Here is a 17,672-nt window from a genome sequence, read left to right on the forward strand (position 1 = left end):
AATAAGCAGGCATATACATAGAATGAAGGCTACTGCTAAGCTTGTAAGCCGCCCTGAGTCTTCGGAGAAGGGCAGAATATAAATGGAATTTAAATAAATAAATAAATAAAAATATAAACCTCACCCCAAAAATAAGCCCCAGTTAAGATCATCAGTCAGAAGGAAAAATTTAGTACAGTATTTCCCCGAAAATAACCCCTAGTGCGTCTTTTGGAGCAAAAATTAATAAAAGAGCCTTATTTTCGGGGAAGCACGGTAGTAATTCCAATGCCTCAATTCTTGCTTCTTGCAAACATAAAAATTTTCTGAAAGCTCAAATGACTACTTTCAGAATATAAACCTGAAATTATTGTGAATCACATAATTCTGTCAAGTCTAAGTCCACTGCTTACTCTGAAGGATCATTGTCTATTCAAAACTCAAAGCTCCACAGAAAGTTGCATTACCTGACAAATGTACCCAATGGTTATATAGTTTTAGTGAAAGTTGACTGATGATCAGTCATTATTTCACATAAGGATGGATTTCCCATTAATGATTTCAGGGGAAAAAACAAAGAAATATGGATTTAGAACCCAAAAAAGCATCAAAGTTATTATCTGTAACCACAGGTTATTATCACTTCAATACTAGTTAAATGTTGATTGTTTTAGATGCAAAATCTGGCCCCAGACTCAAATCTAGATCTCGTTAGTTTTTTTGTAAAATTAAAAACTTATGTTTTCAGTATCGACAGTATCGACTCTAAACATTTTGATCAGGATGGAAATTTGCTACTGTAACAGTTGAAACACTGGAAGATAGATGCCACTTTCTGGACCACGTTTTCACTACTTGTACACAAGGGATGTTGCCTAACAGAAGAAGAAAAAGTGTAAAAAAAAATTCCCTTATTAGAAATGAAACATGGTGGTTACTTTGTGCTTAGCTGAATTTCTTAACCTTTTAAACCCATAAAACATTGTTTTACAAACCACAGTGTGGTTTAATTTGCTGAGGCCTCTTTCCTTTTGCTGGTGTTCAGGGTTGCTGCAGTGCATTGGTACCAGTCAACCTTTCTGTGTAATCTCTATTCTTTAATGAAATGCTAATACTTGTATTGAACATAAGCTGAGAGCCAATGTAGTGTAGGTTCTGGTTCAGAATTGGGAAAAGCGAGAAGGGATACATCATCTTAAGCTTCTAAAAGAAAGGTAGGTAGGAGTCTTTGTGTTATGCATATTTTTGTGTGTGTGTGTGTGTGTATACTATATAAACTCACTGTATACGCTTGCTCAATTGTATACCGAATTAATCTTATCCATGTTAAAAGAAATTGGGGAAATTCCTTTAAATAACTCTCCTTAGCAGACTGTATGTATTATTTCTTTTCAGAAAGAGAAAGGGAGATGAGGTGGATGCAAATATGATCTCAAAAAAGAGATCCAAGAAGGAGAAAGAAAAATCATTGAAACAGGAAAAGCTGTTAAAGGTTTGTTTTGCTATGACTAATTAGTTTCATTTAAAGTATCTTTTGATGAGGAGGTTGAATACCCTAAGACGGGTAGGCAACCTCGGCTCTTTTATGACTCATGGACTTCAACTCCCAGAATTCCTGAGTCAGCTGACTCAGGAATTCTGGGAGTTGAAGTCCATGAGTCATAAAAGAGCTGAGGTTGCCTACCCCTGCCCTAAGAGTAAAATCGACTGCTATGTTCTGCATTGTCACTGATCTGAATATGGTTTAACCCTGAAGGATGCTTGAAGTAAGTGGAATGTGATACTGAAGGAGCTGACAGTGTTGCCAACTTCTATTTAGAACTAGTCTCATATTTTGGTAGCTTGACTTAACTGCAAGTCATGTCTCAATGAGAAGATGCTAGCCTGAAATATCCTGGTTATTCTAAGTATCTAGGAGTAATCTCTTACATCTTGTTTCTTGAACAATCATCCAAATAATATTTCATGTAGAAATACAAACAACGGCACAATCTGACCGATTGCGAATAAGATCTTTCACTAGGTCTTATCTCGCGGCGATGAGGACGGCGAAGTCTAATTACTTCGCCGCCCTCATCGCGTCCGCAGATAATCGCCCGGCCGCCCTGTTTAGGGTAACCCGTTCCCTCCTTTCTCAGGAGGTAAGGGAGGAGCCCTTGCAGGGGCAGGCCGAAGAATTTAGCCAGCATCTGGCGGACAAAATCACTCAGATTCGGACCGGTTTAGACTCTGACTGGGCAGAGTCTGATGGGGAGGAATTGAGCGGTCTTGAGAGTATTATCTGGACTGAGTTTGATACTGTGACTCCCGAGGAGGTGGACAGGATTATGGGGAGGCTGAGCTCTACCACCTGTTTATTGGACCCGTGCCCTTCCTGGCTGGTTTATTCAGCTTGGGAGGAGACACGAGGCTGGTTCCAGGCAGTGATATCTGCTTCTTTGAGTGAGGGTGTCCTTCCCGCCGCTTTGAAGGAAGCGGTGGTGAGACCCCTTCTCAAGAAGCCTGCCCTGGATCCAGCTATTTTGAATAACTATCGTCCGGTCTCCAACCTTCGCTTTTTAGCGAAGGTTGTTGAGAATGTGGTGGCGCATCAGCTTCCTCTGTTCCTGGAGGAAACTGATTATCTTGACCCGTACCAATCGGGTTTCAGGCCCGGGTACAGCACGGAGACGGCATTGGTCGCGCTGATGAATGATCTCTGGTGGGCTCGGGACAGGGGTTGTTCCTCTGTCCTAGTCCTATTAGATCTCTCAGCGGCTTTTGATACCATCGACCATGGTATCCTGCTGCGACGTCTCAGGGGGTTGGGAGTGGGGGGGCACTCTTTTACGGTGGTTCTCCTCCTACCTCTTGGGCCGTTCGCAGTCGGTGTTGACGGGAGGGCAGAGGTCCGCCCCGAGGTCTCTCGTTTGTGGAGTTCCTCAGGGGTCAGTCCTCTCTCCCCTCCTGTTCGATATCTATATGAAGCCGCTGGGTGAGATCATTCGTGGTTTTGGGGTGGGGTATCATCAGTACGCCGATGATACCCAACTTTTTCTTTCCACCCCAAACCAACTCAGTGATGCCCTCGACGTGATGTCCCGTTGCCTGGAGGCGGTTCGGGTTTGGATGGGGAGAAACAGGCTCCGACTCAATCCTGCCAATCCTCAATCCTGTATGCTGTGCGTACAGGCATCTCGAGTGAATCATTCTATTCCATCTTTAATGATGGGGGTGAGGTGTTACCCCCCGTCGATAGGGCTCGCAACTTGGGTGTTCTCCTGGACTCGCGGCTCAGTTTTGAAGATCATATAGGAGCCGTGACCAGGGGGGCTTTTGCCCAGGTTCGCCTGGTGCACTAGTTGCGGCCCTATCTGGACCGAGATGCCTTGCGCACAGTCACTCATGCGCTCGTGACCTCCCGGTTAGACTACTGCAATGCTCTCTACATGGGGCTGCCCTTGAGGACCACTCAGTGGCTTCAGCTGGTGCAGAATGCAGCTGCGCGAGTTGTGATGGGAGCTTCCGCGAGCTGCATTGGCTTCCGGTTGCCCTCTGGGTGAGATTCAAGGTGCTGGTGATGACCTATAAAGCCCTAAATGGCTTGGGTCCGGGATATCTGAGGGAACACCTGCTGCCGGCATCAAGTTCCCTTCGTCCTGTGCGCTCCCACAGGGAGGGCCTTCTCAGGGTGCTGCCTGCAAAGGATTGCCGGCAGGCGACACCCAGGGGGAGGGCCTTCTCTGTGGGCGTGCCTGCCTTTTGGAACCAGCTACCCGTAGAGCTCAGGACTGCCCCTGATTTTTGTTCGTTCCGCTGGGACCTGGAGACCTGGCTCTTTGAGCTTTCCGGCCAGGACTGAGAATTTTTAATTTTTAACTTATTGTAATTGGGTTTTTAATCAGAATTATAGGGGTTTTGGATTTTCAATCAAGGATAATTGAATCTATTTTAATTGTTATTAACTTTTGTATTGTAATATTGTTTTAATTGCCTTGTGAACCGCCCTGGGTCCTACGGGAGAAGGGCAGTATATAAGTTCAATAAATAAATAAATAAAAATAAATAAATAAATTATATAAACTTAGTCTGCTCTATAAACTTGTTACTCATGCCTCTTACTATTCTTAGTAGAAAGGTGTTGGAAAGAGCTTAAATGTGATAGTTTGCACATTTTTTTACTTACAGGATCAGACAGAACTGATTTGGAATATGAAAGATGAGTTGAAGACAGCCTGTTCTACCAATGACTTAAAGGAGCTGCTGATAGCCAACAAGCAAGAACTTCCTTCTGGGGAAGCTGCTGTGAGTTGAGCTCCATTTTATTTGACATATTGTGTGGAAGTGAGGGAAGTGAAAGAAGAAGAATATTTTGTATTTATCTATTTGAGCATGCATATACAAAGACACTGAGCTTTTTCTAAACATTACTGCTCATGCAAATTTAATTGAAGTGAGATGAATGTCTGCAGCACCCAAAGATCTACACGGATCTAAACTTGTCTCCGTCAAAAGATGCTTAAAAATATTTTGGCCTAGCCTTTGGCCTAGGGTGGGTAGCAAACCTCTCATAGGACTATGTTATATCCCCTTAGCTTGTTATCCTCTTCTGTTGATTTGGCTATTATATATGTTGAATATGCATCATTCATCTTCCTTTGTTTTAGTGTTGCACGCTGCCCATCTTGGTTATGGAGTCGGGTGGTGGCCTTATATACATTTCATTAATAAGATAAAAGCACTCAGGTAGACATGGCTTTGGCATATTAACACAAGTGGTATTTAACATTCACTCATTCAGCAATTATTCAAAGTTATAGCAGCACTGAATGAGAATGACTGATAATGGGCCCTCATAGTTGCAGCTGTCACAGCATCCTCATGGTTACCTGATTGCCTTTTGGGACCTTCACTGCCAGCTTCTGACAAGCAAAGTCAGTAGGAAAGCTGGCAGGAATTGCAAATGGCAATCATGTGATTGTGAGATGTTGCAACTCCACAGGATTCACCTAATAATGGCAACAAGGGCTGCCAGAACTGCTGTCCTGAGTCAGCATGGTCACATGATATTGTACCCAAGCATCACTTAGCAATTGAGTTCCTAGCGTCAGTTACCATTGGTAAGTAAGGACTACTTATAATGAAATTTAACTTTCTAGGGTGGCTTTAATGGTTTTGATAAAAGGGTATGGAATTAGGAAGCAAGGGTGCCATCTAAAGGCAGTCTGTTGCCAATATAGGTAGTTCTTATCCTACAATTGTTTAATGACTGTTCAAAGTTATGACTTGACACTCTAAAGAATTTCTAATTATTGTAAAATGTTATGTTCCATCACCCTTGGCAGCCTGTTTGCACATGGGAACAGTTGCCAAGATCATCATGATGACTTTGTTTGCATCAAGGTGTTCGCCGATTTGTTGTTTGATTATCTTTTCCAGAATCTTCCCAGGTATTGAGGTCAGGCTGATAGGTCTGTAGTTTCCTGGATCTATTTTTTCCCTTTTTTGAATATGGGAACTACATCAGCTCTCTTCCAGTCCTCTGGTAGTTCCCCAGTGCTCCAGGATCTTTGAAAAATATAGTTCAGTGGTTCTGAGATCACGTCTGCCAGTTCCTTGAGAACTTTGGGGTGTAATCCATTTGGTCCTGGTGATTTGAACGTGTCTAGGCTGGACAGGTGTTCACTTACCATTTTTTTTGCCTATCAACTTGCGTTTCTATTCTGTTTTTTATGGCACTGGTTTTGGTAGGTTGGACTGTTTTTTCCCTTTGTGTAAAGACAGATGCAAAAAACGAGTTAAATAGTTCTGCTTTCTCCCTATTGCTTGTCACCTTCTTGCCACTTTCCCCCACTAATGGACCAATCATTTCCTTAACTTTTTTCTTGTTTTTTATATGTTGAAAGAAGCATTTTTTGTTATTTTTGACTTTGGTTGCAAGCCTTAGTTCATTTTGAGCCTTAGCTTTCCTCACTTCATCTTTGCAGGCACGGGCTATTTGCTGATATTCTGACTTAGTTATGTGCCCCTCTTTCCAATTCTTATACTTGTCCTTTTTATCTTTCAATTTATCAGAGAGTTCTTTATGCAGCCATGCTGGTTTCTTTTGAGAGCTGTTATTTTTCTTCTTTGTTGGTATTGTACTAGACTGGGCCTTTATTATCTCACTTTTCAAAATTTCCCAAGCTTCTTGAGTTGTTTTCCCCTTTAGGATTCTCATCCATGGAATTCTTCCCATGGTCTCTCTATTGAAATTAGCTCTTTTAAAGTCCAAGACTCTAGTTTGGCTGTGTTCTATTGCTTGTGCCTCCAGAATGTTGAATTCCAATATTGCATGATCACTTCCCCCCAAAGTTCCTGTGGCTTCGACATTTTCTATCATTTCATCTCTGTTTGTGAGAATTAAATCCAATATGGCTAATCCCCTAGTTCCCTTCTCTACTTTTTGGGAGACAAAGTTGTCTGCTAGGTTTGTCAGGAATCTGTTTGATCTTCCACTTGGTGCAGAGTTTGTCTCCCAGTTGATATCAGGGTAATTAAAATCCCCCATTACTATTGTGATGTGCTTCTTACATACCTTAGTTAGCTGACTAGCAAAAAGTTCATCTATTTCCTCTGCTTGGTTGGGCGGCCTATAGTATACACCTATGGCAATGTCATTTTTCCCCCTTTTATATTGACCCAAATGCATTCAAGTTTACAGTTTTTGTCATTGTTGTGCTCTATTTCTGTAGACATAAAGTTATTTCTTATATAGAGAGCAACTCCACCTCCTCTTTTGTTTAGTCTGTTTCTTTTAAATAGTTTAAATCCCTCTAGCTGTGTGTTCCATTTGTAGGTTTCGTCCCACCATGTTTCCGTAATGGCAACAATATCATATCCACCCTCATTTACCTGAATTTCTAGTTCTCCCTGCTCACTGTTCATACTCTGTGCATTAGTGTATAGACATTTGAGTCCTTTATGACTGACCCTGTGTTTACTTGCTGCATAACTTGTGTGGTGCCTGGCTTCCCCTATTTTCTTAGATTGCCGGGGACAGTGATGTTCTGTATCAATTAACTCACTGTCCCCATTGTTTAGTTTAAATGTTCCTCCAGAAAAGCTGTGATTTTATTGCCAAGTAAGTCAGTCCCTTTCTTGGATGGATGCAGACCATCTCTTTTATACATTTTTTCATTGGACCAGCTACAGACATTGTGACTAATATAACCAAAGCCTTCTCCTTTACACCACTCCTTTAGCCACATATTAAATTCTGCTATATGCTGGCCTTTTCCATTTTACTACCTGTAAGTATATCTTAAATAATTGTGGGAAAGACCTGGTATCAGAAATAGAGTAGAATTAAAGAGTCAGAAAGGGTTATGAAACAATCAGTTCAATGCTTCTGCTAAGTTCTTATAATATGGAAGGTCCTGATGCAATTGAGAATAATGCTGCATTTTGTCATATAGTTCTGATGATAAGCAGATTAGGGGTAGTATTAGCATGTGACCCTTGAGGCTCAGACAATCTCAATGTATACATGGTTGTACTTTGACAATTAAAAAGGTTCATTTCTGTGACCATAGATTGCTGTAACCTGAAGCACAGGTGCATGCTCTTTGTGAGCAGTGACTGTCAGAATTATACCAAAGGCCAGTTTAATTCAGATTCTGTTCTAGCACTAGTTAGTGCAATGCCTGTAAGAAACACACAAGCAAACCATTGTGTAGTATCCTTGCCCTTATATTTTCCAACAAACAATATTGAGATGCATAGAGCCTTCGGTATTGGGAAGAACACATAAGCTATTTATGCCATTCCCCCATTAATAGATGTAATTCCTTCATAAAGTTGTTGAAGTGAGTGGCACTTTGTGGTTCAGGATTTTGTTGTTACTGATGCATAAAAGAAAAAAAACTTCTGTATTTTTTCTTTGCCATAAATATCTCACCATTTGGCTTAATTTGAGTGACTTAGGATCTAGAATTATGAAAAGAGAAAAACAGTTATAAGGCAATTATTTCAGCAGCCTCCCCAAATTTTAATTTTTGTTACTTTTCCTGCACTTTAAAATAACCGCAGCAATTTTCCAAAACCATTTTTTTCCATAGAGTAGCCAGAATTGAACAATGTATCTCAAGTGTGCATCTTCATAGATGTGCTGACAGTTTTATATTGGGTTCTTTTCTTAAGATGTACATCTTTCATAGGGATTGTGTGCATGAAATGTGTGCATTTTTCATAGGGATTCTTTTATGCCTATGTTGATAGAGGTTATAGTGCTATACTTGTAATGCAACACTTGCAGAAGCCACCAAAGTGAGTCAGCTGCTTTACTTCTGTATATTTTAACTCTAAAAGATAGTTTTGTACATCATCTTGCTAAAGCAAGCTGGGAGAAACTTCAATTTGACATCTAAATGAGCCTCTCAGTTTTCTTCGCCCAGTTCCAGGGCTGTCCTTCCTAGTCAGAAGAGAAACTAAGACTCAATAAGGTAAGGGACTCCTGGGAACCGTTCTGTAGTTTATTGCTGGCTTCTTGGCCACTGCAACTTTTCAGTGAGTAGAGGTTGGATGAAGAGGAGGGACTCCTATAATTTTAGGAGAGAGCTCTGTTTGAAATTTGTTTGACATCCTATACTCCAAATAAGGCTTCTGTGGCACTGGACACGACTCATTTCCTGTACTTTTATTATTATTATTTTTTCATTGCTTCAGATCTTGGACCGTGTTGCAGATGGGATGGCTTTTGGAGCTCTGCTTCCCTGTGAAGAGTGCAAAGGGCAGTTTGTGTTCAAGAGCAATGCGTATTACTGCACAGGGTATATCACAGGTTGGACCAAATGTGTTTCCAAGACACAAACACCCAGCAGGAAAGAATGGAAAATCCCAAAGGTAGGTTGTGAGTCCTGCTAACCCCCTTGCTGTTATCACGTTGTATAAGGGAGAAAACACATTCATTCTGAGAAACACCACTCTTCTGCCCTGTTTTTTTTCTTCCGTTTCTTGCTCTGAAGTCCTTCTGCCAAAACTCTGGGACACTTACTCTCTCTCAGCCCTTTCTCCTTTTCTAAAGAAAAGGTGGATATGGACCTGGAAAGATTAGGCCACCTCTTCTCACTCTCTCGCACGCTCCTACCCCCAGTTACAACAAGAAAGGGAAGTCGAGGAAGTGAAGGCAGCTTTTGCACATTTATCACCCAAGGTTGCCTTCCATTGTTGACAAAGAACATGGCTTGCTAAGTGTGAGCCTAATGTGATGAGCCTAACCCAGGGGTAGGCAGCCTTGGCTCTTTTATGACTCATGGACTTCAACTCCCAGAATTCCGCTGGCTCAGGAATTCTGGGAGTTGAAGTCCATGAGTCATAAAAGAGCCAAGGTTGCCTACCCCTGGCTTAACCTTCCTCAAATTTAATGAACAAATAAAATGATTTTGCCTCTGAACTCTAGCCAAGAAGCTTTTGATTAAAGAGGATTGGTGGGGGATAAAGTCATACGATGAGATTGCTGGAGAACTGTCTGTGTGCCCTGCAAATGAAATGTACTATGCAGTAGTGCTTAATTGGTTTACGGGCCTTGTTTAGTTTGTGACTTAATACTCTTGAGATCTGTCAGTTGGTATCACTCTAATAGATGTAAATTTAAAACGAAAGATTTGAGATGCATATTATTAATACCTATGGAAGCAGCAACTTTGCCAAAATCAGTGACCTCCAGATTTATTGGACCACAGCTTTCATCATTCCTAGCAACCATTTTTGCAGCGCTCATAACATCCCCAGATTGCTTCATGATTTGGGGCATGTTTTTTTCACTTGCCTCCCCCTTTCCCAAAATAAAAGGCAAAATAATAATAACAACAACAACAATAATAAAAATGTTGGAAGGGATCTTGGAGGTCATCTAGTCCAACCCCCTGCTCAGGCAGGAAACCCTATACCATTTCAGACATGCCTCATGCTGTGAAAGTAAAGCACTGTTTTAACATTGCTGCCCTTGAAGTTTGTTCTGTCTTCTTTTAAAGCACAGTCTGTAACTGGTTGAAAGCTGCCTACTATCAATTTAGAGATCCTCCAACTAGGGATATATTCAAAATAGTGAAATGGTGAAGCAGAATCATAGTTTCAGATAGGAAGAGTAGTTATGTATGCCCTCTTTACACTGATATAAAATAATACATTGCTACTACTGGGTGTTTTAGTTCAGAATGGCTGGAACCCAAGTGTTTTCCATCCCTAATGTAAAAGAATAAAACTTACAAGAGACAATCATTTGATAAAACAATATAGCTTCAGGATATTGAAACCAAGGCCAACTTGGCAATGGATAGAGTTTGGATAATCTCACTCCACTTTAATTTTTATTGTTTTAATTGCACAAAACTGGGAGTTGGGGCAGGCAATTAGTTCTCCCCAGCTGCTTTTTTTTTTTAAAAAAAAACAACCACTTACACTTTCAAGTCTACAGGATCATTTTTGATTCCGTACCACCCTCCACTGCTGGAAACATAAGGGCCATATTTTCTAGAAAAGAGGATGAAGAGAAAAGAAGGGGGCTCCTCCTCTCTCTTCGTTGTGATTTGCATTTATCTCAGTCTAGTTTGTTCCTGTGAGAGATGTTTAATATAAGGTGAGCCATTGCAAGGTTATTGTTGCTTCTTTTTTAGAATTTTATTTGAAATATTAAACTAGGAGGAATCTAGAGATGCAATTGAAATTATTCAGAGATTTGTAAATTGCAATTTATGGTTTGCCCTTTCTGATGCGAATAGAGTTTGTGAACAATAAACCTTACCTGAATTTGCCTGCCTATTTTTTTTTCCCATTGCATTAGCTTAAGAGAGCTCTTTTCTTATTACTGTTTTTAAAATTTTTATCCTTCCGCACAACAGAAACTCCGGGAGATCCCTTACCTAAAGAAATTCAAATTTAAAAAGCAAGACAGAGCATTCTTGCCAGAGGCTGCTTCTACAAATTCTGTACCTCCTTCGGCAGTTTCTGATCCTATTACAGAGAATTCGGCTGCACCAGCAGGTATATTATCTGGAGGCCATTGTGGGAAATTGTTTTGATTAAAAAACATGACATGTTAGTTTTCGTTAAAAGATCGTTATTCCCACAGGGGAGAAAAAGTTTACCTACTGAAAAATGCTATTTACCATTAGAATGAATAAATTATAATTTAATTTTCTTTATCCTTTCGCTATGTTATACTATGCATACTTTTGTATAGTATACTAAATATGCTTCTCTTTATTTTAGATCTGCCTATCCCTAACAAGTGACTCTGGGCAGCGTACAACAAAGCTAAAAGAAATAATACTTAAAGTCGTTATCGTTAAAAACACTGCGTATCATAATTATATCCTGGAGATCACATATTAATTTCCAAACACATTCTCCAAATCTTTTTAAACACAAAGAAGTTTGCTTCTTAAAGGTGCTTTTTCACGAGGCAACTGGACTTTCTTGGGGCTTTTTGTTTTTTGAAGACGTTTTGCTTCTCATCCAAAAAGCAAAACGTCTTCAGAGAAAAACATGAAAGTCCAGTTGCCTCGTGAAAAAACACCTTTGGGATAACGATTACCTGGATGGCTGAGAATCTCCATAGACAAAGACGTTTACTGTCTTTTCTACAACAGCCACGTTTTTGTTCCAAAATATATTTTTAGTAGAGTGGTACTTTCAGACAAACACTTCATGCATGAAATTATTCCTTAGTGTTCTCCACAGATGGCAAGTCACAGGTATGATAATCCATAAAATCTTTAGACTTTTAGTAAGATGGGGATGGTGGGATTTGTAATTTAAAAGTTTGTTGAAGGTAACCATTTGTGAAAAGCAATTTGAAGTGGGGGGAAAAAAACTTGCATTATCTGATGTTTGCCTTTCCCCACTTTTGTAGTTTTAACCCTTTGCAGTACTGAATTAGCTGCTTATTTGTAAACATTTTCACTGTTGTATACTTTTCTGTAACTGTGATACGAAGGACTTTGAAGGATGAACCAATCCATTTTCTATGCTTTAACTAACTCAGTAGAAACCTATCTCTTCCTCCCACCCTCTTCCACAAAAAGCATTTGATGTGTTCAAACGTCAGGGTAGCTGAGGTACGTATGAATGCTAGAGCTAAGATAACATTCTCAGGAAAGGAAAGATACAGGCATAGAGTCAGTCCACCCTTGTGAAAAAAGCAATGAGTCAAAAAGATTCTGAGCAAGGTGGAGAGAAATAAAAGAAGAAAGTCAGAAAGTGATTCAGTGGCATTCTTGTCCTGGATAAGAAAAATTGGGAAGCTGCAATTAGAGGTTGTCTTGAAGAGAGTCAAGAGAGTCATCCTAAATAAAGTTGATGTTTGGCAATTGCATGAATAGCGGATTCTGTTGGAAGAAAATGGAAGGCTTTTTCTGACAATGTCTGGTGTGGCTTATTATGGTATAACAACTGAATTACTCATTTTCTCTTGAAGGAAGACATTGAACATCTCCCCCCCCCAGCTTCCCATCAAACACTAAGAATAAAGTCCCATCTATTATGCATAAAAATGTATTGTATTTAAATTGCACTGTCCTATTCATGGAGTCAAAAAAAATCTCTGAGCATCACACTACTCTGCAATGGAAAAAATGACACTGGCTCAAGAATTTAAAGTGACACATTAAAAAATCAGCATAGTGTGTAAGGTAAAAGTGTAAAGTTTTATATCTTCACATTTCCTTCTTTCTTTGAATAATATATTCATATGCTTTGTGGTTTCACTTGACCAGATAAACCATTAAACAACATGAAGATATTAGTCCTTGGAAAATTGTCAAAGACCAAGGATGAAATTAAATCTGCTGTTGAAGAACTCGGGGGAAAGGTGACAGCGACTGTGAATAAAGCTGACTTGTGCATCAGCTCTCAAAGTGAGTAGATGGTGGTATCATTAGGAAGCAGGGGCATTCCCAAGAGCAAGAGTGTTACATTAAACAGAGGCCTAAAAGAGAAGTGTATTGTATTCAATTTAGCAGCTAATACAAGGAACTCAGGGCACTGAAGCCATTCATCAGTGTCTTAAATATAATCTGGTTATGACTGCTTTAACTTGATACAATTACAGCATACCTTAGTTTGCTTCTATGTCTGTTGTTTAATCAAAATATTTCTGCCCCTATAAATACTCTTACTAATAATCTTTTTAACTATCTTGGTTTAGTCTTTTGTTTTTACTTCATTTTTGTTAGCTTACTGCTTCTTTACTTCATTCTCCTTTTTCAGTTGTAAAGCTCTGTAGTGGTTCAAGGCCGGGCTTGCAGGGTAAAAGATTGGAAGTCTCCTCTGAAAATGCCCACCTTCTTGCTGTAGTGTAGCAAGCTGATAGTCCTTTTGGTATTAATCTCAATATAATTTGATATTAATAAGAACAAAGGAAATACAGAAATCCTTTTGTAACTTTGAGTCAGTGGAAAAAAATTAAAGGATAAAACGTGGAACTGTGAAACTACAAAACTTAAGTTTCTAGAAAGAGGAGGGATTAAGGAGATCTCTGTGGTTTAAGTATTGGTAAGTATTAACTCTCCTGCCTGACAAAGGATGCTGATTTCATGCACAAGAAATAGCTGTTCTGTGAATGCCAGCTTGTATCACAGCAAACATTTACATTTATTTATTTTATTTATTTATTTATTTTTGGGACTTTTATGCCACCCTATCTCCCAAAGGACTCAGGGCGGCTAACAACAATAAAAACAACAATACAAAAGTTTAAAAAAAATTAAATAGCCCCAAAATAAATTAACTAAACAATTACAAATTGGGGGCAATTGGGGGCAATTAAGCTGACTTTGTAATAATGCCGCTTGGGGTGTGTGTGAAAGCCCTAATAAGCAGGCATATACATAGAATGAAGGCTACTGCTAAGCTTGTAAGCCGCCCTGAGTCTTCGGAGAAGGGCGGGATATAAATGGAATTAAAATAAATAAATAAATAAATAAAACATTTTAAAAACCCGTCGTCAATCCAGGTCAGCCTGATGGAAAAGGAAAGTTTTCAGGTCGCGGCGAAAGGACCATCCGGAGCTCAAGGGGGAGTTGGTTCCACAGGGCTGGTGCTCCCACAGAGAAGGCCCTCCCCCTGGGGGTCGCCAGCCGACATTGTCTAGCCGACGGCACCCTGAGGAGGCCCTCTCTGTGTGAGCGCACTGGGCGATGGGAAGTCCCCGGCAACAGACGGTCCTGCAAATATCCCAGGCCTAGGCCATGTAGGGCTTTAAAGGTAAGTACCAGCACCTTAAATCTCACCCGGAAGACAACCGGTAACCAATGCAGCTCACGCAGGAGGGGTGTAATATGGGAGTATCAGGATGCTCCCATCACAACCCGCGCGGCCACATTCTACACCAGCTGGAGCCTCCGGGTGGTCTTCAAGGGCAGCCCCATGTAGAGAGCATTGCAGTAATCTATCCGAGAGGTAACGAGTGCATGAGTGACCGTACGTAGGGCATCTCGGTCCAGATAGGGGCGCACCAGGCGAACCTGGGCAAATGCCCCCCTGGCCACGACTCCAATATGATCTTCAAAACTGAGTCGTGAGTCCAGGAGGACGCCTAAATTGCGTGCCCTATCAACGGGAGGCAACACCTCTCCTCCCATCACCAAAGATGGAACCTCTTGGACAAGTCGAGATGCCGGTACGTAAAGCCACTCAATCTTGGCCAGGTTGAGCTGGAGCCTGTTCTTCCCCATCCAAATCCGTACCGCTTCCAGGCAACGGGACATCACATCGAGGGCATCGCTGGGTTGGTTCGGGGTAGAGATAAAAAGCTGGGTATCATCAGCATATTGATGATACCTCACCCCGAAACCACAGATGATCTCACCCAGCGGCTTCATATAGATGTTGAACAGGAGGGGCGAGTACCGACCCCTGAGGCACCCCACAACTAAGGGGCCTAGGGGTTGACCTCTGCTCTCCTGCCAACACCGTCTGCAAACGGCCCGAGAGGTAGGAAGAACCACCGTAAAACGGTGCCTCCCACTCCCAACCGCTCAAGACGTCGCAGCAAGATACCATGGTCGATGGTATCAAAAGCCGCTGAGAGGTCTAAAAGGACCAGGACAGAGGAATAACCCCTGTCTCGGGCCCGCCAGAGATCATCCACCAGCGTGACCAATGCCGTCTCCGTGCTGTACCCGGGCCTGAAACCCAATTGGTATGGATCCAGATACTCAGTTTCCTCCAGGACCAAAGGGAGCTGCCGTGCCACCACGCTCTCAACAACCTTCGCAAGAAAGCGAAGGTTGGAGACAGGACGAAAGTTATTTAAAATAGCTGGATCCAAGGCAGGTTTCTTGAGGAGGGGCCTTACCACCGCCTCTTTCAAGGCAGCAGGGAAGCACCCCTCACTCAAGGAAGCATTGATAACTGCCAGGAGCCAGCCTCGTGTAACCTCCCGAGCCGCATAAACCAGCCAGGAGGGACACGGGTCCAACAAACACGTGCCGGCACTTAATTTCCCCATGATCCTGTCCACTTCATCCGGAATCACAGGATCAAACTCTTCCCAAATATCGGCCAAACCCATCGTTTCCCCTTCGTCAGGTTCCTTTTTAAAAATTGAGTTTGGGACTAATACATGAAATAAAGTACTTTTTTAGACAGTTTGTGAGTGTCCCCTTAAGTGCTACCAGCCAACTATATCATCCTCCAGGAAATCTAATCTACTCTTTTACCTAGTTTTAAATTTACCCTCTAAACTCACAATATATGACAGTTTCAGTTTCTTTATGCATCTGTTCCCATAAGTCTAAACACTTGAATATTGATGTTATTCTTATGGCTACACACCTAATAAATTTGTTACCTGAACATAGGATTTAATAAAATTCTGGAGATATTATAGCATTAGAAGCTGTGAGTTCATACTTAATACAGTGTATGATCATGGTAATTGACCTCAGTGTCAGGTGTCTGTATGAGAGTAGAGGGCTGTATTAGAAAAATAAAAGGTAGGGCTGCTACAACTGAGCAGATGAAGCTCTATCCTTTGGGAACACAATATTAGATTAACCAAAGGGGAGTGTGGTCCAGCAGAGCCCCTGAATTCTTCTCATCAAGTACCCTTTGGGTAGCTTTGTAGGTGCTTCTCACATGAAAACAGACATCTGCAAGTTTCTGTACCTTGCAAGTCAGTGTGTTTTGCTGCTCCAGCTAAAGAAGGATAACATACTATGCCTTGACTTTTCTATTCTCTCTCCCTCCCCCATCTCTCAAATGCAAATCTTACAGAGGAAGTTGACAAAATGAACAAAAAAATGGAAGAAGTAAAGAAAGCCCACTTGTGTGTGGTGTCGGAGGACTTCCTCCAGGATATAAAAAGCTCCAGCAAGGGTTTTCAGGAGCTAAAGTCACTTCATGCAGTGTCTCCCTGGGGTGCAGAAGTGAAGCAGGAACACAAAGAAGTGCCTGTGAGTGGAAAATCCAGCGGACACCCAAACGTGAAAAATTCTGGGAAGAACAAGGAAGAGCAAGGTAAAAGCCTAAATAGTAAAGGTTCAACCGCACATGCGCGCTAGTCGTTTCCAACTCTAGGGGCCGGTGCTCATCTCCGTTTCAAAGCCGAAGAGCCAGCGCTTGTCCGAGGACGTCTCCGTGGTCATGAGGCCGGCATGACTAGACGCCAAAGGCGCACGGAACGCTGTTACCTTCCCACCGTAGTGGTCCCTATTTTTCTACTTGCATTTTTACATGCTTTCGAACTGCTAGGTTGGCAGAAGCTGGGACGAGTAACAGGCGCTTACTCTGTTACGCGGCACTCGGGATTCGACCCGCCAAACTGCCGACCTTCTGATCGACAAGCTCAGCGTCCTAACCCACTGAGCCACCGCGCCCCTTCAAAAGCCTAAATAGTAGATGTTATTTTCACCTTAGGCTGCTATTTTCTTACTAAGAACACTTGTTAACATTTAGAATAGGATCCTTAATGGCCATTTCAGGATTTGTCCTAAATAGAGGCTATTCAAGAATGAAAGGTACATTTTTGTTAAAAAGAAAAAAGAAAATATTAGAAAAGCTGCCCCTTGTGATGGCCACAGGAATGGCCTTTCCATCCTTACTTCATATTGCAGTTAAAGGTACAGGTTTCTTCCTTTTTGCACTTGCTGAAGAAGAAATAAGTGAAGCCACTTTTAATAAGCAAAGGGAAGGAACCATCCATTGTTTAGATAAGGACACCCTCTCCCCCCAATAGTGTGCCCTTCTACTCCTTCAAAGAACAGGAGAAATGAATGCTTTCAACTTGCCAGCTGGAACATTGGAAGCTGAATAGAGGAGGTTTACTTTAGTTCAAGGCTAAGAAGATCTCAATATGCACGAGTAGTCTAAATCGAGTATCTGCATAGTAGATTCTGTTTGTTGCATTTGGCGCAAATGCGTAAACTGAAAGATCTGTTCTAGAAATACTTCGTTATTCTTTACTTCAGACTCCTTAGAACATGCCTGGAGCTAAGTTGTTGTTAAAGCCATTTATTTGCAGTTACTTTATTGCTAAGGTAGCATTCTCAATCCTGGCACCCTCTTGCTGTATTAGACTATGTCATATGCAACTTTTAGCAAGAAGAGAGCCACAGTTCAAGGTAAATCTCTCCTGGATAGAGTAGGCTGAGCTAAGCCTTAAACTGGAAGATTGTGTATTGCCAGGAACTGTTATGCCATCGTAGTGTAATATGAATGCTAAAAAATGAGAT

General features: G+C 41.4%; 1 protein-coding gene across 1 annotated transcript in view; it reads left to right on the top strand.

The window, feature by feature from the left end:
- Positions 1–17,672, top strand: part of PARP1 (poly(ADP-ribose) polymerase 1) — a 44,237-nt gene that overhangs the window by 7,154 nt on the left and 19,411 nt on the right. The window contains exons 5-10 of the mRNA XM_081313564.1: positions 1,375–1,471; positions 4,147–4,263; positions 8,665–8,841; positions 10,839–10,980; positions 12,714–12,854; positions 16,216–16,458. Coding sequence (XP_081169690.1) covers positions 1,375–1,471; positions 4,147–4,263; positions 8,665–8,841; positions 10,839–10,980; positions 12,714–12,854; positions 16,216–16,458 — 917 coding nt within the window. The remainder of the gene's footprint in view (positions 1–1,374; positions 1,472–4,146; positions 4,264–8,664; positions 8,842–10,838; positions 10,981–12,713; positions 12,855–16,215; positions 16,459–17,672) is intronic.

The sequence above is a fragment of the Vipera berus genome (genome assembly GCF_964194415.1).
Source record: "Vipera berus genome assembly, chromosome: 1".
In the NCBI taxonomy this organism is placed as follows: Eukaryota; Metazoa; Chordata; class Lepidosauria; order Squamata; family Viperidae; genus Vipera; species Vipera berus.